This window comes from Anguilla anguilla, chromosome 13 (assembly GCF_013347855.1).
Source record: "Anguilla anguilla isolate fAngAng1 chromosome 13, fAngAng1.pri, whole genome shotgun sequence".
In the NCBI taxonomy this organism is placed as follows: domain Eukaryota; kingdom Metazoa; phylum Chordata; class Actinopteri; order Anguilliformes; family Anguillidae; genus Anguilla; species Anguilla anguilla.
Genome location: NC_049213.1, coordinates 11,497,144 through 11,520,276, shown reverse-complemented (window position 1 = coordinate 11,520,276; position 23,133 = coordinate 11,497,144). Strand labels below are relative to the sequence as shown.

Here is a 23,133-nt window from a genome sequence, read left to right as displayed (position 1 = left end):
ACACGTGGCCGCAACGTCACATGGGGATCAGTACCTCGGACAGTGGCGTCTGCCAATGCGCAGCTAAACGGCGGATCTTTTTTCCACACCGAGAGACCAAGGGAGAAAAAAATCATAACAGGAAAACGTTGGGGGGGCAAACAACATTGATAAACATTTTTTAACGGTTCAATTAGCATGCTAATCCGAAACAAAGCGCTGCATTTGTCCGTCTTCAAGATGCACGTCGGTGAGACAACGGGGTTCATACTAATATTTCTATGACTGCTATTCCAAATATTATCGCTATCATCGTTATTATTATATAAATTAGCACAATTCGTTTGATGTATATCACATCGGTGCCACCATGTCTCTCTGATAGAAGAATTCGCTGCATCCTTTTTTCTTTCTTTTTTTTTTTTTTTTTTTGGGGTGCAACATCTTTCCGTTACATGTTGTGCAGGAACCGTTGCAGAAGGGAAAAAATCAGCATGGATATTCGATGGGAAAAGGATGTTTGTTTTTATGCTCGTTTTCGCCGTCGTAACCAATGCGATTTAAAATGCGAATACGTTGGATTATAAATCGGATCTCGGTGGTGTTCAGAGGGGGGACAGTTTGGGACATATTCTCAATATTTCAACCAAAAAATGTTCTGTAAAGAAAAGAGAAAACACCATGGTCTGGTAGCCGGGATGGCATTGAGGGACAAACAAAAGAGAGACGATTTGAATTACGTTTAATTCTAGCTCGACTTTGATTTTTCTTTATCATTTTGGATTATGTTTACGGACACGACACCCATATTCGGAAATTTGGATTGGTTGATGTCGCGGTGTCTTCTGATTTTATAAATGTCATTTTACGGGATCTTTGTTTCTCTTTAGCTCTCTCGCTCCCTCTTTCCCTGTCTCCTGCTTTTGATAGAATACTGAATTTTCGTTGCAAACCTTGGGCAGCACGCTTAAAAACACGGTTTGCAGCGTAGCCACAGCTCTTAAATATTAATAAGAAGGCCGATTGTTATATTATTGCTGTTTAATTCGCTGATCGCTCCTTAAAGCATCTCCAGTGTTTCTTGTATCGGCATTCGATGAATACTGAAAGAGCTTCTGTCCCTTCATGGGAAGAGAAAGCCTTCCATCCGCATTTGTTAATGTACACATGCAATTAGAGGGAAATAATAACAGCAAACGTTTTTCCTCTATCATATTTTCATTTTTGACCGTTTATTAGCTGAGTGTTTTCATTGATTGGCATAGCCTATTTTGGCTCTGATTTCTAGGTTTTGATATCATAGTCCAATAGCGTACCCTATATCCGATCCCATAACCGTATTATTAACAATTACAATCCTACTGATTATATGTATTATGGTAGCCAGATAATAAGCAGTGGGTTTGTAAAATCTGAATCCGGGATGCTACGTTTATCCCATACCTGAAATTGATGGGTGTTTTTCACTCTACATCTGGATATGCTTATGTAGTAAACGATGTTTAAGTATCGGATCCGCATGTTTTTCAACGAACTGAAGGTACTGGTTTTGATGCGGTCCGGTTCTAGACGGGCCGACTCAGACACCGACGCAGACAGACGAACGAGCATGAGAGGGCTCGGGGTGGGCGGTTGTGGTTGGCCGGCCTTTGATTGCTCTTCCCGGGACGATGAAGAGGAGTACTACGGGACGGACCCGCGGCCACGGAGTCTGGCTTTTGAGGAGAAGGACGCCAAGGTGCAGGCGGGCCTGGACGCGGTATCACTCACGAGCAGCATGGACAGCGGCATGCGCTCACCGCAATGTCGGATCTGCTTTCAGGGACCTGAACAGGTAACGTTCCGGTATCCCGTGCTACACGATTCCCTTCCGTCTGTGCCGCCCTCCAATCGCTGTGCTGAACTTCGCGTTTATTTAGATTCACACAATGGGTAATATACTTAAATGTTCCCTGGCGTCATTGTTTCATCCAAATATCCAGAATATTTGGATTCTTATAGTGATCTATTCGGTTAATATCGATATCGCTCGCGGTACGTGCCAGCCAAATACATAGGACGAGCACAAATACTGTCCGTGGACTGAGACACAAATAAACCACAGGCCCTGTTGTTTTGCCCCGCTAGTCAAATATAGTTTACTGTCTATACCATAGTATAGAACATATTTATCTCCATTATTAATTTAATATTTTAATACAAGCCGTCTTTGTTGTTTGTTAATACATCCGGTAAGAGTTACTACCGTTACTATTTGGTCAAAACTGGACAAAAACTTGCGTTTTCAGTCCAATTTACATTACATTACATTACAGGCATTTGGCAGACGCTCTTATTCAGAGCTACGTACAACAAAGTGTATAACCATAACCAATTTAACGACAAAACCATATTGATTCTGAAATTATACACTGAGGTTGATGGCTCGTTGAGTGGGAAAGTTCAGGCTTTATGTCACATGGTATACACATGGTAGGCTATTCAAGATGCTAAAGGGAGACCATACGCTTGGTACATGCTCGAAGGTGTTAAAGGATACCCAGAAATCATGAACTTTCATTTATCGAAAATGAGTGGATTTAAACAAACCTGTAAACAGAAGGCCTCGAGGTCCCAACGGGGCATTAACTGGTACCCCGAAACTAAAATTGTTACGGTACACATACATCTGACAAAATTGTTAACTTAAATATAAAAATAATAAGAGCTATATGTGTTGCCACGAGTCTGCCGTAAAAATAAACTTGGTAGCTAACGTACAAAAACCTGACCTTAATTTGGTGTAGATTTTGTGGTTAACAGGCAAAGGCTGAAACCGATTTAGCGAATTTAGCCTAAAAGGCGCTCAACTTCATACTCATCTATAAAGACTACAAATGCAATGCTATCTCACCAAACTTTACCCCTTAGTTGAAAGATTTTGAGAGTGTGCACCAGACAGGAAAATTGCCTTGTGTCACATGGCGTGGCTGCCATATTGAATCGTTCTTCGTTTCAGGCAAAACATAAAATCCCCTTTTACTGTAGGTGGGAAAGGATAAGGAAAGGAAACGAGCCGCCCAGTCAGGCTATACCAGAGACTTTTTCTGCAACACGTACATCCTTCAAATACAAGTATATTAAAAAAAAAGAAAAAAGAATTTGATAATTTGATGACGTTTCCATTCTGTGTTTAACTTTATTAAGATGCTTGTGGTGAGCTAAAAGTTTGATCACTCCACTCCGGTACTCTTGTTTGTCCCATTTTACCAAGCAGACAATAATGCATCTCATCACAGATTATAGGATTCACTGATTATACAAAACACGTCACATAAAACACCTCACAGGCTGTGCCCTCAGATATAAGTAAAACCTTTCTAATTGTAATACCAATAATACGGTCCAGAGTATATGCTTACAGTATGTCACTGAAATATTTGCTCACTCACGCACGCACACATATATATATTTAAATGAGTTAAATTGGCATCTCTATTGTGTGAGTGTGCGTGCTTATGAAGAGGTGAGAAGTGGGAGGAGGAACCCTGTGCTCATGTTTGAGGGTATCTGATGGTCTGTTACTGAGCTGAACAGGATTGTTCAGATGCTGTTTGGAGCATTTGGAGTCAAGTCGCAGCCGAGCACTCCCCTTTTCCAATGATCCATGCGGCAATTATTGTAACGATGCAACAGGGATTGTAATGTGCATGAACCCATCAAGAACTTCGGGTGGTGATGCATCTAGGAAAAGTCACATTAGGATATATTTTTTATTTATTTATTTTATGTTGTTTTTATTTTTATTTTTTTAAACCTGGCTGCAAAAATGATGTTGCGGTGAAGTAATGTGGAGAGGAGTTCATGCAGAAGTGTGTGGAGTAATAGTGGGTCCTTAACACCCTGAGATCTGGCAGAAAGAAAGGTTAAGTAATTAAATTATTTTACGTAATACGAGTGTCTTGAATGACAAAAACATGTTGCAGTGAAAATATTTTCAAATATATAATTTATCCAAGTTTTATTTAATGTCCCTTGAAGTGTAGGTTTCAGCATAGTGAAATATGTGGCTCTTGAGATTAAGACCAGATACTCATGTCCCCTACAGGGGACAAAAATGAACTGCCGAGCCACAGGAAGTTAAAGTGGCACCTTCGGGACGCCGCTGACCCCATCTAAACCGCACGACCGTGCGCCTCTCTTTCCACCGAGAGCGTACATCCTGTTATAATAAGACCTCGTTAGGCAACACAGTGAGACACATAACTTTGAACTTTGGTTTAATTAGACACCATTAACTCCACCCAACTGTCCTTTAAAATGTAGATTGGGGTCTCGCTTGTGCAATGAGCCTATAAGGAGAAGAATTAGGTGAGATCGGGTGACAGAATTGCAGGCTGAGCGGGGTGCGCATTTTGCCTAAATGCAAGATTCCAAAGCACTGTCCCACACTAATGAAGCCCTTATTGTGATGCATCATCAAGAATGGAAAGTGATTGAAATGTCGATGAGAGACGACCAAGGCACCAGTGTTTCAGCCTTCATCAGGGCCTACGGTGAACTGAGCTGTGTTTACTGACCCCAGGTGTTAATACCTTGAGCTCTGAGTGCTGCCCACGACAGCGACCCACCTCAGCATGAATGCCAATGCGGGCTGACGCTGGGCCAAACGTGAGGTGCAAATTCAGTGCGTCGTTATTATTTTTGCAGGCCGGCGGTGGGTGACACAGGAGCGTTAGCGCGCTCAGGTCAGGGGGAACGAGGCCGAGCGTCCGGCACGGCGAGGCCCCCTGAGGGAGAGAACGAGACGGCGTGGCGTTCGTGCGAAAGCTCCTCTTTCTTTCGGGCTGTTACCCGGGCGCCCGTGTGTCACGCACTCGCACCGCGGGCAGTCCCTGGCGCTCTCCCGTCGTTAGGGAACGTGGGGCGTGCGGGAGCCACAGCTCGCCAGCCACGTGCCCGCCTCCGCTCGCTCACAGGTGCTGTGCCTGTCCTCCGCTCGCTCACAGGGGCTGTGCCTGTCCTCCGCTCGCTCACAGGGGCTGTGCCCGCCTCCGCTCGCTCACAGGTGCTGTGCCCGCCTTTGCTCACTCACAGGTGCTGTGCCCGCCTCCGCTCGCTCACAGGTGCTGTGCCCGCCTCCGCTCACTCACAGGGGCTGTGCCCGCCTCCGCTCGCTCACAGGTGCTGTGCCCGCCTCCGCTCGCTCACAGGGGCTGTGCCCGCCTCCGCTCACTCACAGGTGCTGTGCCCGCCTCCGCTCGCTCACAGGTGCTGTGCCCGCCTCCGCTCGCTCACAGGGGCTGTGCATGTCCTCCAGTCCTCCCAGTTCGCAACGCGGCAACGGTCCTGCAGTTCTTCCTCAGTTCTCTCTTTTTCCTGGCGGGGGGGGGGGGGGGGGGTGTCACTATGTCTGCTGGGCGGGGCGTTCTTTATTTCAGAGGGGTTGTGACCATATTTGAACATTTCTGATAAGGGATTGCGCAATTCTTATCCATGAGCAGATACAGGCCTGAATCAGGACCTTTTCAGCGCTACATTATAGCACCAGACAATACATTATTACGTTCTCTGCGTGTTCGAATACAGGCTGAGGCGAGGACATCTTGGGTGACTTAGAATTCACACCATCAGTGCTGCACCGGTATTGTTAGAGAGGAGTTATGATGACCTATTTCCATATTTATATATTTATGGAAATAATAATAAAATAAGGCTAAGTCTCTTCCCATGCACGGCCAGCCTGCAGCGCAGACAGTGTGTGAGTGGGGCAGAGATGTGTGGTGGTAACCTTACTCCTGCCGTTTGCATAAGTAATGACGTACAGGCAGAGCGGTGGGTGTGACTCTGGCCCGAGCCCAAGGTTTGAAAACAACACATGCAGAGAGAGAGCTCTCCAGGACTGGATCGGTTAACCTTGGGATGGAGTTAATTGATGCAGCCTTCTTTTTTGTTGTTGTTGTTTTTTTTTTTGTTTGTTTTTTTTTGACTCCACCCAATTCGAAATGCTGTAAATTGCACCGCCGAACGCAGACGGTATTTTCCTCTCTGACACAGTCTGGGCTGGGGAAGCGATTTACGGCACTTTGACGGAGAGGTGCTCCACCCGCCCGTACGTGCGTGTGCCCGAGCCCCGACCGCAAGGAGCTGGTGGAATCGGAGAGAGAGAGGGAGAGAGCGCACAGGAGATAGTGGGAGAGAGTAAAAGGGAAACAGAGTGGGGGAGGGGAGAGACACAAAGAGAGAGAGAGAGACTGGAAGGAACAATCAGAAGCAAACAAAGGAAAAGGAGAAAGTGAAGGAAAGATACCCTTTTTGGCTGAGGATGTCTGTGTTTTTCATGCATGTCTGTGTTTATCGTGCACCTCATGTTTTTGGTATAGCTATCATTACCATGCTAAATCAGTAGTGCTGGGCATCTTTTTGTTTTCATTTGGCTCCCAACCAGGGCTGGTCATATCCAGTTCCCACCCCAATTTGGAATGGCCAATCGCCTGCAACCGCAGCGACATACATGCACAAACTCCACTGCTGATTCGTGAAAGTGCAGACATTTGCAGTTCTCCTCCAAAACACATGGTGTCGCCAGCTGCTTCTTTTCGCACCGCAGACTACTGCTAGAGCAGAGTCGGAGGACGACCTTCAAAGCACACTTTGACTGCAGTCTAAGGGTGCTTGATCAACCAGCAGGGGTCGCTAGATAGCGACGAACGCAGAACGCTGTCTGACTTGGATCCTCCCATTCCCTGGGCGATGCCAATTGCGCATCGCCTTATGGTGCTAGCAGCCACAGTTGGCACTGACTGGCAGGGTCTGGATTCGATCCGAGGTCGTGAGGCTCATCCGTGCACCACAGCGTGGTGCCTTAACCGCAACCCAATCCTGGACATCTTGTGTCTACTGACTCACAGGCAACCCCTACTGATTTAGTCCAATTTCCTCCTCGGTGGATTAGATTCATGTTGTATATTATAACTGTGGAGGAGGGCGGTACTAAATGTTTATTTCTTGTCTGAACTAGACCGTGAACTGCCTTCAACAGATCGAGAGCAAGCAACCAAATTTCAAGGCTATATTTAGCCCCATCTAAGCCTAGGATTTGGGTTGATACTTTCACACCAAAACGTGAAGGCGCCTCATATAGTTTGAGCCAAAGTCCTTTTTTCGTAAGCTTTTTTTGAAAGCTCCGATACTGTCACAAATGTGATATAATGAATTGTACAATTGATGTAATGATTCTGTAACTCTGTATGACAAAGTGCAATGTTGGTCAGTGTACTGGTATTGGCATTTAAAACTAGATGCCAGCACAAACTCTTAATCCATGTTATTATGAAGTATTAGAGGTACAGCTTCTAAAGGAATTGTAGTTCAAGAGGTTAATTCATTTGTTATGAATTAAATATGAAAATAGTATGCCAGTGTGCAATATATTCCAATCTCAGAGTAACTACACACAACAAAGTTAATTAGTCTGCATTGCAACCATGGGCAATGTACAATGAAAGCTAGCCGTCCAGAATTTTTTGCATCCTCAATTAGCATGAGCAAAAAATGCTGGATAACATGGACTATATTGTTTATGAAATGTTATCTATGCTCAGCAATAGGAGAAAATGATATACTTTTATTGTGAAGATAAAACTATATGCCAGATGCAATCAACTTCTGCAATTTTCTAACTGTGATCCTTGGAGAAACAGTTGAAACCTTCTTGATAAATATGTTCCCTCTCTGTTCTCCTTTTCAATGTTCTTGAACGTATTATAATGAATTGGATATAAACTCAGACAAAATGCTTTTGCGCTAAAATATAATCAGTTCAGAGGGAAAGAAATAAACAGAAGGGGGGTATATGTATAGCATTCTGATTGCTTACGAGAATGTACGGCATTCTGATATTTCATATCAGAACCTGACCAATGATTTTGGGACTGTTGAGGCTATCGTGCGATAGTCACCCATTTCAGTTCGCTCGGTTCCATGCACTTCCTGACCAGCGGCTGTGGACACGTCTCGTTCAGGGGAAGATGGCATTTCAGTCGTCATGGCCGAGAAGAGAAGCGAGGCACCTGAAGGCCTTTTTCTGTCTCCTCTCTCTCTCTTTCTCTCTCTCTCTCTGCGGTCACCTGCTGTTAAACTATTCAGCGGGTGATGAGGTCACCTCCCCAGGGCTCGCCGGTCTGTGTCGGCGAGCGCAATTAGCCGCCTCGTCCGGCTCGGCGGAGCTCGGGGGGCTCGGCCCGCCCGGTGGGCGTCGGCGTCCGGCGGACCGCCGCGGCATCGACCCGCACAAACCGCGAATGAGAAAGCGCGTCGATTCGGGCGCGGCCGCCAGCGCCGCCTAGCTTCGACACGCCAAACCGCTGCGCCCCCGCCTGCTCACGGACGCCCCCCCCCCCTTCCCTCGTCTCCGTCCGTGAGGCCCCTCCCGACCGCTGCTGACGGGGTGGAGGCGGATAGAAAGTTTCCCCTCGGCCCTTAGGGCACGTGGCGCCGCGGGGACGCAGGAGCGCCTCTCACCCGTCGGGCGAACGCGGTGCTGCCTGGGCTGGCTCAGCGGCGTAGCGCCGAGAGACGCTGACGGGCAGTACCCGAAACGCGCCGACGCCGTTTGCCCGCCGCGTCCCGCGACGGCGACCGCTCCGCCGTTTGTTTATCTTACGGCTGCGCGTAGCGGTGGGCCGCTCGCATCGCCGTGACGTCAGCTCGGCAGAACGCTCGGAGGCAGGCGAGAAAATGTGCGCGCTGACTCACCAGTGCTCCTCCTCCTCCCTCCCTCCCTCCCTCTCTCTCCCCCTCCCTCCCTCCCTCTCCCCTCTGTATCATGCGGGCCTTTGGACATCACACCCGCACACATGCATGTTACGCACTTGCGCACATTCGCGTTCGCGCATGCACTCAGACACGCAACAGCGCGCATGCAAATGCACACGCACGATAAGGGAGGAGAGGGATTTAACAAAACCCACAACAGAGCGGAGTATCCAGAAAGCGGGGGAGTAGCGATGGAAAGAAATAGCATTGTAATGTGTGTGCGCGAGAGACGGAGAAACAGAGAGAGTGCAGGCCAGCCTTGTACATCAGGTGTTTACAGGACAAATGAGCAAATATCTGGAATCGTTATTCTTCTGACAGTGACACAATCTGGAAAAACATCCACGCCTTCTCTATCCTCACCGTGGCTTTCTGGAAAGATGCTGCATTCTGCTTCCCCAATAGCATTTAATCACCCTCACTTTCACACTGTATCGCTTTTTCTTTGAAGTATACTAGACACTGTAGATTACAGGAGCAATTTTGCAGCATTTAGCCCAGCTTGGGGCTTTCACTAGACGTAGATCTGGGTCAACAGTTTTCAGCGGTGACAGAGGTGTTGATTTGATGTTATCATAAGGAATCCATAAAGAATCAGAAAAGTAAATCCATACGCAGAACTGCGGTTACATCTATTGAAGATCGCTGAGAAAAAAATATTCATCCTCTGATCGTAATTTCCGTCTCTCCAGTTTTTCTCGTTCTTTCAGCAGATGGAAAGTGACTTCCCGAAACAGCAGATCAAAGAACTGAGCGGTTAGGGTGTGATTTAGCGCTGCCTCCTCATTTAAGTGAATTATCTGCCAATCTTGCCTGTGGCTGCATTAAAACATGGACAGTGCAAGAGCATAAGGAGCATATGAGAACATAGGAACGCATAAGCTCAGGGAAATCAGTCGGTCTAGGCTTGTTATTTACCTGCAGTCTATATTAGTATTCCAGCTTCCTGTTGACCTTTTGTACTGGTACAGCACAAGGTCTAGATCACGGGTGTCTTATTCGCAAACGGCCAATGTGGGTGTCTTAGTGCTGGACTGAAACAAAAAACCTGCACCAACATCGGCCCTTTTTGAATAATACTGGCCAGCCTGATGGATTGACTATTAATTATCTTATAATTTCAATTTTTGACTTGACTTGAACCACAAAGACTCTCCAGCACCAAACTGCCTCTCGCAACATGACTCCTCGGGGAGGGGCAGAACAGCTGGACACAGATGAGAAAATTCCAGTTTTCATCAGAATTTTATTTGTAGAGCGAGTTCTTTAAATAAACAACAAACAAATAAAAACAGACAACAAAACAAATCCCTATCTTTCTCGATCTCGCTCTCACTCCCTCTCCCTCTGTGTGTGCAGATTCTGGTGTCAGACACATGCTGTGGAAAGAAGCACAGTTTTTAGCCCTGGGCTGATTAGGTAACACAACCCAGGTGTGTGTGTGCCCAGCCAATCAGTAGGCCTGGCCCCAGATTGCCCTGATTCCCTCTTCTGGACCGAGCCCTGCCATGCGGATGCCACGAGGTGCATTCAGATTGGCTGAAGGGGGGATTTAAAGTGAAATGATACACAGAATGGTGGCAGTTAGTCCACGTATAGTCTGAAGAGATGAGTCTTCAGACCACGGCAGAAGATGGATAGTGAGGGAGAGGGCTTGATGTTGTGATGATGTCTGCATTTGCACCAGCTGCTTAACCATTAGTCCCCGTCAACGAGATGTCTCCATCACCAGAGTATTCTTTTCTGGGCACAGGGAATGAAAAAAGTTTGGTTTTCACCAGTGTTTTATTTGTAGAGAGAACAACTTCTTTAAACAAGCAACAAGCAAACAAAATTGATCACCTTTTACCTTCTTGGATTCTGGGAAGAAATGAACTCTCTTTCTCTCTTTCTTTCTGCATGAGGACTCAGACTCCTACTGTGACAAAAGCACACTTTTAAGCCCTCAGCTGATTAGTTAACACAACCCAGGGGTGTGTGCCCAATTAAACACTAGGTGTGACCACAGATTGCCCCGGTTTCCGATTCCAAACTGAGCCCTGCCACATTCTTCCTACCTTCTCTGTCTGTTACCTGTTTAAACTCAGAAACTTCAACAAAAACAGGGGATGCACTGAAGAACATGGAAATGAAGTTATGCAGCATTTCAGCTTGACAAATTATAAAAAAAAAGAATTTAATAGGTTGTGGAAAATTCTTTTTATAGTGTTTTCAAGGCTCATAAAAGAAGTAGGTCAGAATCATTGTGAAAATATTGGTACAACATTGTTATTCATGACATTCTTACACAACCTCAACAAAACTTTACGATAGATATTTGTAATAGTGGGTTAATAAAACAATGCTTGAACATAATAGTACAGAAGTAGCATAACCTTGGTTGGCCTATAGTCTCCAAGGAATTAATTAATTCAATAGATATGTCAAAAAAGACATATATCTGCCAGTCAGAGGTTAGTTACATTGTGAGTGTTTGTACAAACAGGAATGTTTGTATTTATGTTTGAGTTTGGCTGTTGGAGATTTGACAAAATTTCTAGGCAAATATCGGCTTTGGATATAGGTCATGGTACCGTCTCTCTCTCTCTCTCTCTCTCTCTCTCTATCCCTCTCTCTCACTCTTGCACTGCTTAATTTCTTTCTGTCTCTCAATTTCAGCCCTCTCACCTGTCTGTCTCTTGGGTCTGACCACCTGCTCTCTCGCAGATGCACTCACATCTGTCTGTGCGATTAGCAGGCTTTGTGCGCAGCAGGTGCTGTGCCTCAGTGCCACAGGTAAAAGGTGGGGGAATCTTACCTCCAGCAAATCAAAAACAAATGGGGCGGAGCCTGTGGCGTGGTGGCCCCAGAAGCTGCAGATGGTGGCATTTGTCATTTTGAGAAATGGGGGTCACTGTCTCCATATTCCTTGTGCTGTACCTTCTTTTATGTTTTTCCACAGCTTCCCTTCTTACCTATCTCATCCGCTGCCTCTGTTCAATTGATCTTCCTTCATTAGCTTGATCAAACATCATTTGTATGGCAAAAAGCATTCACAAGACAAGCAACTGTACAGTAGCTCAGAAGAAAAAACAGAAATTGTGATTCTGAAGAGTGAAATGAAAAGCTCAAAACAGAATTTGTTATTAAGATAATGTCACCTGAGTTTTTCTAAGCCACTTAACAGCTTTTTCTCACTCTATTACCATTTATCACAGTATGGGGTAAAAACCTTCAGAATATACTGAAGTAGATTTGGCTCAACATGGATACAGCTCCATATAATTGTTTATGTTTTACTTTTCAGCAGTGAAACTTTTCATGCCACATTTTACATACTGTATTTGTACTGCTGTTGTTGTGTGTGGGCATTGCACCAGGAATAATGGACTTGATACAGCTAGTTGATGCTGTGGAGCAGTTCACATCATTTTCGTCTCTACATCCAGGGACCATAGAATGTACATGGACGCACTGATTCCAGATCAGTTTTATCTTTTGGTAGTGTCGAGGATGATAATAAAGATCGGCCCGGGTGAAAAGTCAGCAGAATATGCTACGGGTCTAGGTTTTCACCTGTACTGTAGACATTTTCTATATTATTTTTATATATATTTATGTATTTTTTACATCTGATGTATGTGCCTTGTATAACATCATCTCAGAGTCTATTTATTTTGAGTGTATTCACCATAATTAACCTTCATATTGTTTTTTTTAGAACTTTCATGCCTTTTTTTTCTTTTTTTTTGCATTTTTCCCTTATTTTTCCCAGAGACATACAAATATGATTAGTCACACTGAGCCAGTCACATTTGTAGGCCTGTTCCCCTTCAGCGTACTTCATCAGTTCAGTGGGGTGCAGACTGGCGCGCGCGTGTGTGGTTCAGACATCAGTGGCTCCGCACAAACGGGGGAACCAGCAGGCGGTCTCAGTGTGTAAATGGGCTGGCTGATCGAATGAAGTGATCAAGGCCACTTGGGTCTTTGTGAGACAGCCCGAAACTACAATATGAGCTGTGCTGGGTACAGCGTTAGCACAGAACCTAATTATACGTATTGTTACTTTATGGTGTGTCGTCCCCACAATGAGAGGGATTATAAACCTCGTAGCCTTACAGCTAAATGGCTGCTCTGCTCTTCCTGTGGACATATAAGCTTCATTTTGTCTTGAATTTATTTGGGGGTTTTTTTTTCTACATGTGCCTTTCAGTGTTCCTTCTAATCAAATCTGATAACAGGGGAAAACCTGACTGCATATTTCAAAGGAGTTATTTTGTTTATGAGGTATGCTCAAAATGAAGAGTCTGTGCTGTGCTTCTCTAAAGAAACACAAGGTCCTCGACACAGCGCTCAAATATGTCACATGGGACCCCCATCTGAGGCTCTCATTCTTAATGCTGTGATGTGCCCTTGTATCTGGATTTAGTCTGGCCTCGATGCCAGTGCCTGTGGACGAATAACAAGGGAGTACAGTCTCATAAATGTTCATACATTAGTAACATAATATATTTTCTTGGAAAAACTAATTTTTATTAATAAAAAAAAAAAATTAATTCAGCCAAGCGGTTGGCAAGGCAGCTGTGAAAATGCTGGCCATGTTTTGCCAGACCAGACGACCATGAGATATGAAGTGTCATCTGCGTTATTTAAAAGCTGACCACAATGAGTTCCATAAAACAAACGCCCGTGATGGCGGTTCAGCTCCAGGAACTCATTCGCTTTCTGAATATCAATTTCATTCTGTGGGCAGCCGCTGTCGCGTCCTCCTGGTTTAATCACACCACATCTTTATGACCACTGAACCCCGCAGTTTGTCTGCTATTACGGAGCGCAAAAGCACCTGTGAGGGAGGCGGTGATAAATTAAAGTACAGCAGACACGGTTCCCTAAATCTGTTCTGTACTCCTGCAAATACTGATCACCATGAGTGATCGCTATGAATAATGTTCCTGTTATTTTGTTGCCAACGAGACAGAGAAGAAGGTCTCCAGGTTTCCCACAGAAGTCACTTCTTATGGACAGAGATACTTTTTCCATTCTCTCGTTTTGTTTTGCTCACGTCAGTAGCATGAGGGGATATAAATGGAAATGAGTGAAAAGCAAATTCCGCACAGACGTTAGGAAGCATTTTTTCCTCAAAGAGAGTATAGTCAATGTGTGGAATGGCCTGCCAGGTCATGTAGTTGAGGCAGAAACTCTGGGGGTTTTCAAGACCAGGCTTGATAGGGTGTTAGATTCTATCTAGCCTGTAGGTAATCAGAGCACTATGTACAATTTAGCCTGGATTGTTGGGCTGAATGGCCTGTTTTTGTCATTATGTTATTTTATCTTGTGTTGTGTTGTCTTGTGTTATGTTATGTTATGTTATGTTAGATGGATAAAATGTATATTTGGATTAAGATTTTAATTACTTCATCAAGAAGAAATAGAATCTGGTGAATATGCAAACACTGCTGTAAAGATGTTTTATATTTGGCAAACAATGCCAGGTTGGCACCACTGTGCTTTTTCTCCATGACTTCAGCCAGGATTTAAACATCACTTGTTCTTCTTTTTTATTAAAAAAGAAAAAAGAACAAAGGTGTTCTTTTTTCCCCGCAAACACAGTTTAGCAAGTTAATTTTGGTGATTGTTGAACTTGCCAAATTGTATCTGTGAAGAAAAAAGAAACGCATGTACTTATTCATGAGCCAGCATTGCAGACAAACGATGGTAACGTCCGTACCTTTGTGTTTACATGTACAGTCAGCGTAGTTTTACCCCTTATTGAAGCTGTTCAAATTCAGGTGAAACTCTGAAGTGGGTGTATGACTGTGACCCAATACACTATTTCCAAGCTCAAAATTCTGTTGTGAATTTGGGTTTGTGTGCCATTGGTACATACCAGTAAAAAGAACTGAACCTAACCGTGTAATATGGGAATGCATTGCCATTTTTGCTTGCATTCGTTTATGTTATTTAAATAAAATCATAGGTTTTACCATAACTATTAATGTATTATTTATTCATTCATTCATTTATTTTGTGAATTCATGGTGACTGTCTATCGCAGTGGCTCAGTGGCTACAAACTGTTGCCAGACATGTAATTACATGTTTTTGTTTTATGTCATTTATCAGTTAAGTAGCCATTTTTCATTCATTTCCATTCATGTCTTCTACAAAGGGTCATTATACAAATGTGAATCTTTAGGCATATGCATTACCTGTGCTACCCCACAATTATGCAACTATGGATTACTATTACTATATTATTTAAAGTATTAAAGCATTATGCCAGCAGCCATACCTCCATGCACTCTGCTCCTGCCGTATGGCTGAAGCTAAGCAGGTGTGGGCTTGGTTAGTACTTGGATGGGAGACCACCAGGGAATACTGAGTTGCTGCTGGAAGTGGTGTTGGTGGGCCAGCAGCGGGCAATCTTCCCTCTGGTCAAATAAACCCCAAACCCCAAACACAGTGACGGGGACACTGTGCTGCAGGAGATGCTGTCTTTCGGATGAGACATTAAACCGAGGTTCTGACTCACTGTGGTCATTAAAGATCCCATGACACTTATCGCTAAGAGTAGGGGGTGTCCTGGCTAAATCCCAGATCTGGCGCTCGCGAACTTGCCACCAAAAACCATCCCCAGATTTAATTGGTTAAATAAAATGTTCTCTCCCTCTCCACCTTCGCTAATGTGTGGTGAGCTTTCTGGCGCAAAATGGCTGCCGTGCATCACCCAGGTGGGTGCTACACATTGGTGGTGGGTGAGGTGAGTTCCCCTTCACTGTAAAGCACTTTGAGCATTCAGAAAAGTGCTATATAAATGTAAAGATATTCTATTCTATATATATATATAAAATTTTGCTGATCTCTTTCTCTCTCTCTCTCTCTCTCTCTCAATTTAGTTTAATTTTATTTCAATTTGCTTCAATTTTCAATACACAGAAACCTGGAAACCACATATACAACAAGCAAAACGTACGACCCATAACTCAATAATAATAATAATAATAATAATAAGAAGAAGAATAATAATAATAACAACAACAATAATAATTGCAATAATAATAATAACAGCAACAACAATGATAACAATAATAAACATGTTCACATAATGTAAAAAAACAATTAACATTAATTAAGGTGTGAAGAACATTTATTGTTATATAAACAAATATGTGACTGTATAGTATACATTTTAAAAAATAAAAAAGAGTAAGATAGATTAAGTTACCTTTTTTAACAGGGTCAACAAATAATAATTGTAAATAATATATTTTCAACTATAAATATTTGATTTCGAGTGTGTTTGCTTTATGTCTCTTGCTCTCTCTCTCTGTCTGGATAAAGTGGTGATAATATTGTAATGAAATGAAGCCAAGTGAGAACCTTATACTAGTGATCTTAGCAAAACTTGAGCTGGCCAACAAGCTCAGTTCAAAGCATCTGGTGTAGCGCTCGCATGAATAATGAATAAAATAATAAATATAAAAGAGTGAAATCTCTGAGTGGAATTTACTGTACGCCTGCTCTGAGAGGGCAAGAATCCATCAGAGTTTTGAATCCCCGGTGACATTTACCAATAACTTAGAAGGATTTTGGATGTTTGGCTGTTTCAAAGTCGCTAAGCTGACAGGAGCCAAATTGACAGCAACGCAGGGCTTCCAAAACACATATTTTCAATAGCATACCATAGAAGCTGTTGTAATTCTATATTCCCAGATAGCCTTTCCTGTTTGGGAACTAATGCGTACAATACACTCTTGCACTCGATAGTATGTTCTAATACCGTAAAATACCCAAGAGCAGAATAGAACAGAACTGTTTACATAACTTTGCCATGTACTTTGACCTTTATGTATATTGAGTACATTTATAAAACTTCCTGAAGTATTTCAAGTGGGAAATAAATATCTATTGTAAAATGTCTTATTTGTTAGATATACTGTAAAAAAAATTCACGCTTCATAACATTTATGCAAATAATCCTCATCCTTGATTTCCTCTCTTTCTTTTGGATGATGCATAAGTACTCTCACATTGCAAGGGAACATTGTCACATGGTCTCTGTGAATGACCAGCTGGCCTAATGTGACAATGCGTGCTACAATTTTTAGTCTCCCAAAAACACATATGGAATTTCTGCACGTACTTTGTGTACTTGACCATGGAAAAAGTGTTACATCAGCCATCTAAGTAGTTTTTAAATATGCCGTTCAGAACAAATAATATTATACAGCAGCAAAGGTGGTGTTGAATATTGCAAATGTAATGTGGTCTGCGAAAGAAAAATGAATTGTCAATTATATGTTTGTCCTATGACTGTTTTTTTCACCCAAAGACAACTCTAATGGGCAACATTTATGCAGCAGTGATGATGATGCTAATGATGCTGATGATATTATTATTATTATTATTATTATTATTATTATTATTATTATTATTAACAATAATAATAATAATAATAATAATAATAATAAATTAACAAATGTATCTCTTTTGCAAACCATTGCATAAGAGGCATGATGAACAATGAACAATAAGGAGTACAATGTAAGACCTTGGCCAGTTCCAGGCCACTCCTGCGTCACACCTTCAGCTTATTCCAGGGGTGTAGTCCGCACCATTGCCCTCAGCACGCGTGTTTGTGCCTGCTAGCGTCCGCAGGCTGCGTTTGTGTCCTTAAAATGGGCCCTGTGTCTGACTTCCTCCTGTGTCCTGCAGGGGGAGCTGCTGAGCCCGTGTCGCTGTGACGGCTCAGTGCGCTGCACGCACCAGCCCTGCCTGATTCGCTGGATCAGTGAGCGGGGCTCCTGGAGCTGCGAGCTCTGCTACTTCAAGTACCAAGTGCTGGCAATCAGTACCAAGAATCCACTGCAGGTTTGTTTATTTGTTTATTTGTTAGGATCTCCATTAGCTGTGCCCTAAAGCACAGCTAGTCTTCCTGGGGTCCACATTTAAAAACATACATTAAACATTACAGTCAACACAAATCAGGTAATAGCACCGTAACCAGGCCTTGGTCTGGTATATAGTTTAATGAAGTTTAACATATTTTAAAACGTGTTTGAATAAGTGTATACAAAGTGTTTTAACTAGAAGATGTTTGTTTTGATTCTACTAGTAATAGTAGAATCAAAGAAAATTCCAGAAAAAATTATTGCAGGCACAGCAGTGCAAAAGAAGTTTTAATATTCCCCATTTCCCACCCAAAATGGCAGGTCTGATCACTGTAGGCATTTTTCAATGTTGGAACAACTCTGCCAATAGGAGAGGGCTAGTTAACACACTAGCATGCATGTCTTCTGAAAGTGATGCAAGGCCTACATGCACTGACACTTTACTGACCTGCACTGACACTCTCCCTGTGCAGCGACACTCTGCCGACCTGCACTGACACTCTCCCTGTGTGCAGCGACACTCTGCCGATCTGCACTGACACTCTCCCTGTGTGCACTGACACTCTTTCTATATGCACTGACACTCTGGCTATGTGCACTGCCACTCTCTTTGTGTGCACTGACACTCTCTCTATGTGCACTGACACTCTCTCTGTGTGCACTGACACTCTCTCTATGTGCACTGACACTCTCCCTATGTGCACTGACACTCTCTCTGTGTGCACTGACACTCTCTCTGTGTGCACTGCCACTCTCCCTGTGTGCACTGACACTCTCCCTATGTGCACTGACTCTCTATGTGCACTGACTCAGCCCTGCTCTCTCCCTCCCTCTCTCTCTCCCTTCCCCCCCCAGTGGCAGGCCATCTCCCTGACGGTGATAGAGAAGGTGCAGATCGCGGCCATCATCCTGGGCTCCCTGTTCCTCATCGCCAGCATCTCCTGGCTGGTCTGGTCGTCCCTCAGCCCCTCGGCCAAGTGGCAGCGGCAGGACCTGCTCTTCCAGATCTGCTACGGCATGTACGGCTTCATGGACATCGTCTGCATAGGTGAGGGAGGCCTCGGGCAGCGCCGCGCCCGCCCGCGCGACTGCAGCGGGAGTCAGCGGTGGAGAGTCCGGGGTCAGGAAGCAAAAGTCCCGCCAGGTGTTTCTACCTACCGTTCACAGCTGATTTCACTAATTAGTTCTACCTTCTGGCTGAAGAATTGTGCTCATGGGTAAATCTAAGCGACTGGAACAAAATACTGGGGAGGGCTTTTACTGACTGAGCCTGGATTTTCCACCTCTGGCAGAAATACACTTTTCATGTCATTCAGTCATTCATGGGTCTTACCCCATGATCCTTATTGTGCTGTGTTATAATAAGTCTATACACTCATTGTTTTAATGAAGCTACGTTAGAAAAAAGCATACTTGCACACTTTGTAGCACAGCAAGTACTGCTAAGTATGTGTGTGAGCTTGCAGAATCCATAGGATTTTGTTGATGAGGAACTGACCTGCGTGGCAGTGTAGTGTAAAGGTTAGGGAGCTGGGCTTGTCACTTGGAGTTTGCGGGCTCAATTCCCATGTGGAGCTTTGCCATTGTACCCTTGGGCAGGGTAATTAACCGGAATTGCTTCAGTAAATATCAAACGATATAAATGTACGAAACAATAGTAAGCTGTGAAAGTCAGTATAAGAGTGTTTGTTAAATGATTATCTGTAGCCTGTATTCATTCAACATTCACCCTTAAATTTCACAAGTAAATGGAAATGCTTGATGGGTTTGTTTTAGTAATCGCTGTGTTTTTGGGGGGAAAAAAGATTTTTTGTTTTAGCAGTAGACAAATTTTGACTGAATCCAAACCTGTGTTTGTGTTGTGACCTTTTGACCTTACACGTATGTCACAGTGAGTTTTCATGAGGCTGTAAATTGGTGGAGCTACCACACACTACCAGTAACTCCCTGGTATGAACTAATCCTTGTGTTTTGCTGTGGAGAGCCAGGCCTTTTTATTGGTTCAGACAGCCCATCGTGGCCCCGCCTATTATGGATATGGATATCCATAAAATATATGAGTATGCAAATATACGCATTGGAACACAGCCTGCGTTGTGTGTCTTTTTTCCCACCGGTGTGGAATATTGTAGAAAATGCATGTGCAGCTAATATAAAGCAGTGTTTTGCAGAATGCAAATGCAGGAGTATTGAAGTGCTTACAGTGCATTTGTATAAAGATTTTCTCATGAATGTAAGTGAATGTAATTATGAGTGAGCTCTCACTACCACGTCCCCCTCTCTCTCTCTCTCTCTCTCTCTCTCTCTCTCTCTCTCTCTCTCTCTCTCTCTCTCTCTCTCTCTCTCTTTCTCTCTCACTCTCTCTCTCTCTGTCTGTCTGTCTCTCTCTCTCTCTCCCTCTACTACACTCTCACTACAGGCCTTATAATTCATGAGGGCTCATCAGTATATCGGATCTTCAAGCGCTGGCAGGCCGTGAACCAGCAGTGGAAAGTGCTGAACTATGAAAAGGCCAAGGACCTGGGGGACCCAATCAGCTCGAGCGGCAAGGCCGGGGGGCGGGGCTCGCGGAGCAACCCCCACGGCTCGGCCGGCGGCGACAGGGGGGGGAGGCGGGGCCAGCGCGTAAGGACTATTCTCAACCACCACTGTGGCTACACCATCCTGCACATCCTGAGCCAGCTGCGGCCCAACGACCCCCGCATCAGCTCCACGGCGAACCGCGAGGTCGTGATGAGGGTCACCACCGTATGAGGCAGGGGGACGTGCGGCGGGGAGGGGAGCACGGAACAGTGGACAACGACGGCCTCACGGGCCCGAAACCCCGCCACCCCCTCCCCTCCCCCGCTGCCAGCAAAGACTTTCTTCCTACTGATGAATGCATGGAGCAACAGTAGTGAATGAATTTAATGGTGGACTCTCTCCCCCCTCTCTGTTTCTAGCTTTCTCTCTCTCTCTCTCTCTCTCTCTTTTTCTCTCTCTCCCGAGTTTCTTATACAAAACAAAAAAGAAAAAAAGTGCACGTTTTTAAGTGCAAATAAACAAATGCTGAAAAAACGGGGGACAAAAATGAAAAAAAGCAAAACGCAAACAGACGAAACAGCTTCAAAACAAAACTCAAAGAGCTGGAGAGGTTTTTGTCCCCCAGCCGGAGTACGCAAAGCATTGCCATTTCTCTTGTTCTTCTCTTTTTTTAACTGTGATAATTATTGTTACCGATTTTTGATTTTATAAGACGAAACATTATAAGGAAAAAAAAAAAAAACGAAATTTCATACGTCGGCCCCCGGCTCGAGCCACCTGTCCATATTAAACTCTTCCACTTCCTGTCGTCATCGGTTCTTTCATTGGTGTTTATGGAGATGGATGCTCCATCTGCCTGGCCGGAACTGGCCCCTCTGTACGGCAGCCATGGGGCCGAGAATCACAACAAACAAACAAAACAGCGCAATAAAAAACCATTTAAAAGAGAAATGAATGAACGATACTGAAGTTCCATAAACACAAATTTGTCTCTGCAATAAAGATATCTGTACATTTCATGGCGAATTCAGTTTGACATTAGTCTTGTTCCATCTCTCTCTCTCTCTCTCTCTCTCTCTCCATCATTCTCTGTTTCTCTCTCTCTCTCCCTGCGATTGTGGGTGAGAGCACTTGTCAACAGTGTTTTTCAACAAATCGCTCCTAAATCCTTCCAGTGCACTGCGGTGTCTCCGAGCTTAGCTGTCCTCTTGGGCTCAGAAGATACACTTCACTCCCACAGTCAGTTTGTGCAAGCCGCATACACCCCATCCCCGACCCCCCCACCCCCCCTACGCCCCCACCAGGCCAAGATCCCACTTAATCAAACACAGCGGCTCACACGGTCAATAACAAAGTGAGCAACCGGCAGAGCTGATCAATAAGAATGTTATCTCAAGCTCACTGGTGCATCAGGGTGTCTTCTGCAAACAAACCTTTGAAAGTGTGCACAGACGTGACAGAACGTGTCGTGGAAAGGGGCCAGTAGTTGCGGCGATATGACAGACCGAGTTTTTACGTAACGTACCTGGCAGCGTGTTTCGGCTGGTCCCTGACGGCCCACCGTGGCCGTGGGCTGAGTGACTCGGTCAGGAACAGGAAGACCTCGTTCCTCCACAGGCTGTCCCAGTCCCCGCTGTCGCAATATAGCCAGCGCTGTGGGGGCAGGCCGCCGGACAGCTGGCTCGCTCCCGCGGGCGTCACGCTGCACTCGGTCCTGAGCTGAGGGCGTTCTAGAACGTTCACAGCGCCGAGGCGACGGAACCCTCGGCTGAGCTTTGTTCCACACCGGCAAGCCTCAGGGCGGCGGTGACTGCCGCGACCCGCTGGCGCCAACACCCCCCGAAACGGCTGAGAGAATATTCAAATCTATTAGTCGTCCCTGGGTTCGCACTTCAACAGCGTGCGCTGGTCTGCACGCTCTCAAATCAACAGAAGGTGCTGCAGCGATTGGCTGCCACAAATTGGGGAACACTGGGTAGCAGTAATGGAAAAAACCAAGATGCAGGCTTCATTGCTTTCACTCAATCAACAGACAGTTTCCCAAAAATCAGTCTGACTCTAGCTCACTGAAAGGCATAAATTGCTGACGTAGATCCATCCCCACAGGTCTATAAGGGCATTATAGACTCAGGGAACAAGTCCACCGCAGGTGCACCCGGGCTCCAGTACAAGGTTTCCATTTCTAAGTCGGTAAGAATTTCTTAATTTCCCACCCCTCCTCCTCGTGTCTGTTAGAGAACTAGAAGCCTGTGAGAGGAGGCTACGCTCCTCCAAATACAAGAGGGGTCAGAGCGTTGTGAAATTTGGGCAATGATCCTCATCAACTGCGAGACACAACACGAGAAGCAATTATCTCTCTAAGACGAATGTCACCGGCGAGGCGGAACTAAGTGTGCTCGTCCAGACTGCGCGCAGGGAGTGATGTGCCGTCTGGAGCAGATGTGCACTGCCTCGCTTCTGCTCCTGAGCTCACCCGCGCGAGCCAAACAACCTTAACCCGCCACCGCCAGGATTTGAGTCCTTCGGGTCCCTGAGCTAAAAATGATGTCAATCCAAGTTTGCTTTACCTTTGGTCTAAATGTTCAACATTTCTGGGGGCAAAGACTTGCTCCAGAAATCTCCAGTACCGATCTGTCATAAGGAAGCTGGAGCACAAAGCAGATTTAGAAAAAAGAACATGTTTATTCTTCTGTGGAGAACTGTAGTGCCTGCCAAAACATCAGCTCACCGAGTTCTCGCACTACAATTCTCCACATAAGAATAAATGTGTTTTTTATCTGCATAGTGCTCCAGCTTCCTTGTGACAGATCAGTCCTGACTACAGATTTCCAGGACAAGCCTTTGTCCCCAAGAATTTTGTTAATCATTTAGACCAAAGGTAAAGCAAACCTGGAATAACAGTGCAAAACTGATTGAATCAAATTAATTAAATTACAGTGATCAAAATTCACAACTGAATGCAAACC

At 44.7% G+C, this 23,133-nt stretch overlaps 1 protein-coding gene across 1 annotated transcript; it reads left to right on the top strand.

Moving 5' to 3' along the window:
* The first annotated feature begins 21 nt into the window (after nt 1–21).
* On the top strand, nt 22–21,193 carry LOC118210619 (E3 ubiquitin-protein ligase MARCHF9-like). The gene is made up of 4 exons (XM_035386941.1): nt 22–1,813; nt 17,469–17,624; nt 18,500–18,692; nt 20,064–21,193. Exons 1-4 carry the CDS (start codon nt 1,478–1,480, stop codon nt 20,396–20,398), a joined length of 1,020 nt encoding a protein of 339 aa, XP_035242832.1. The 5' UTR covers nt 22–1,477; the 3' UTR covers nt 20,399–21,193.
* Nucleotides 21,194–23,133: the final 1,940 nt, after the last annotated feature.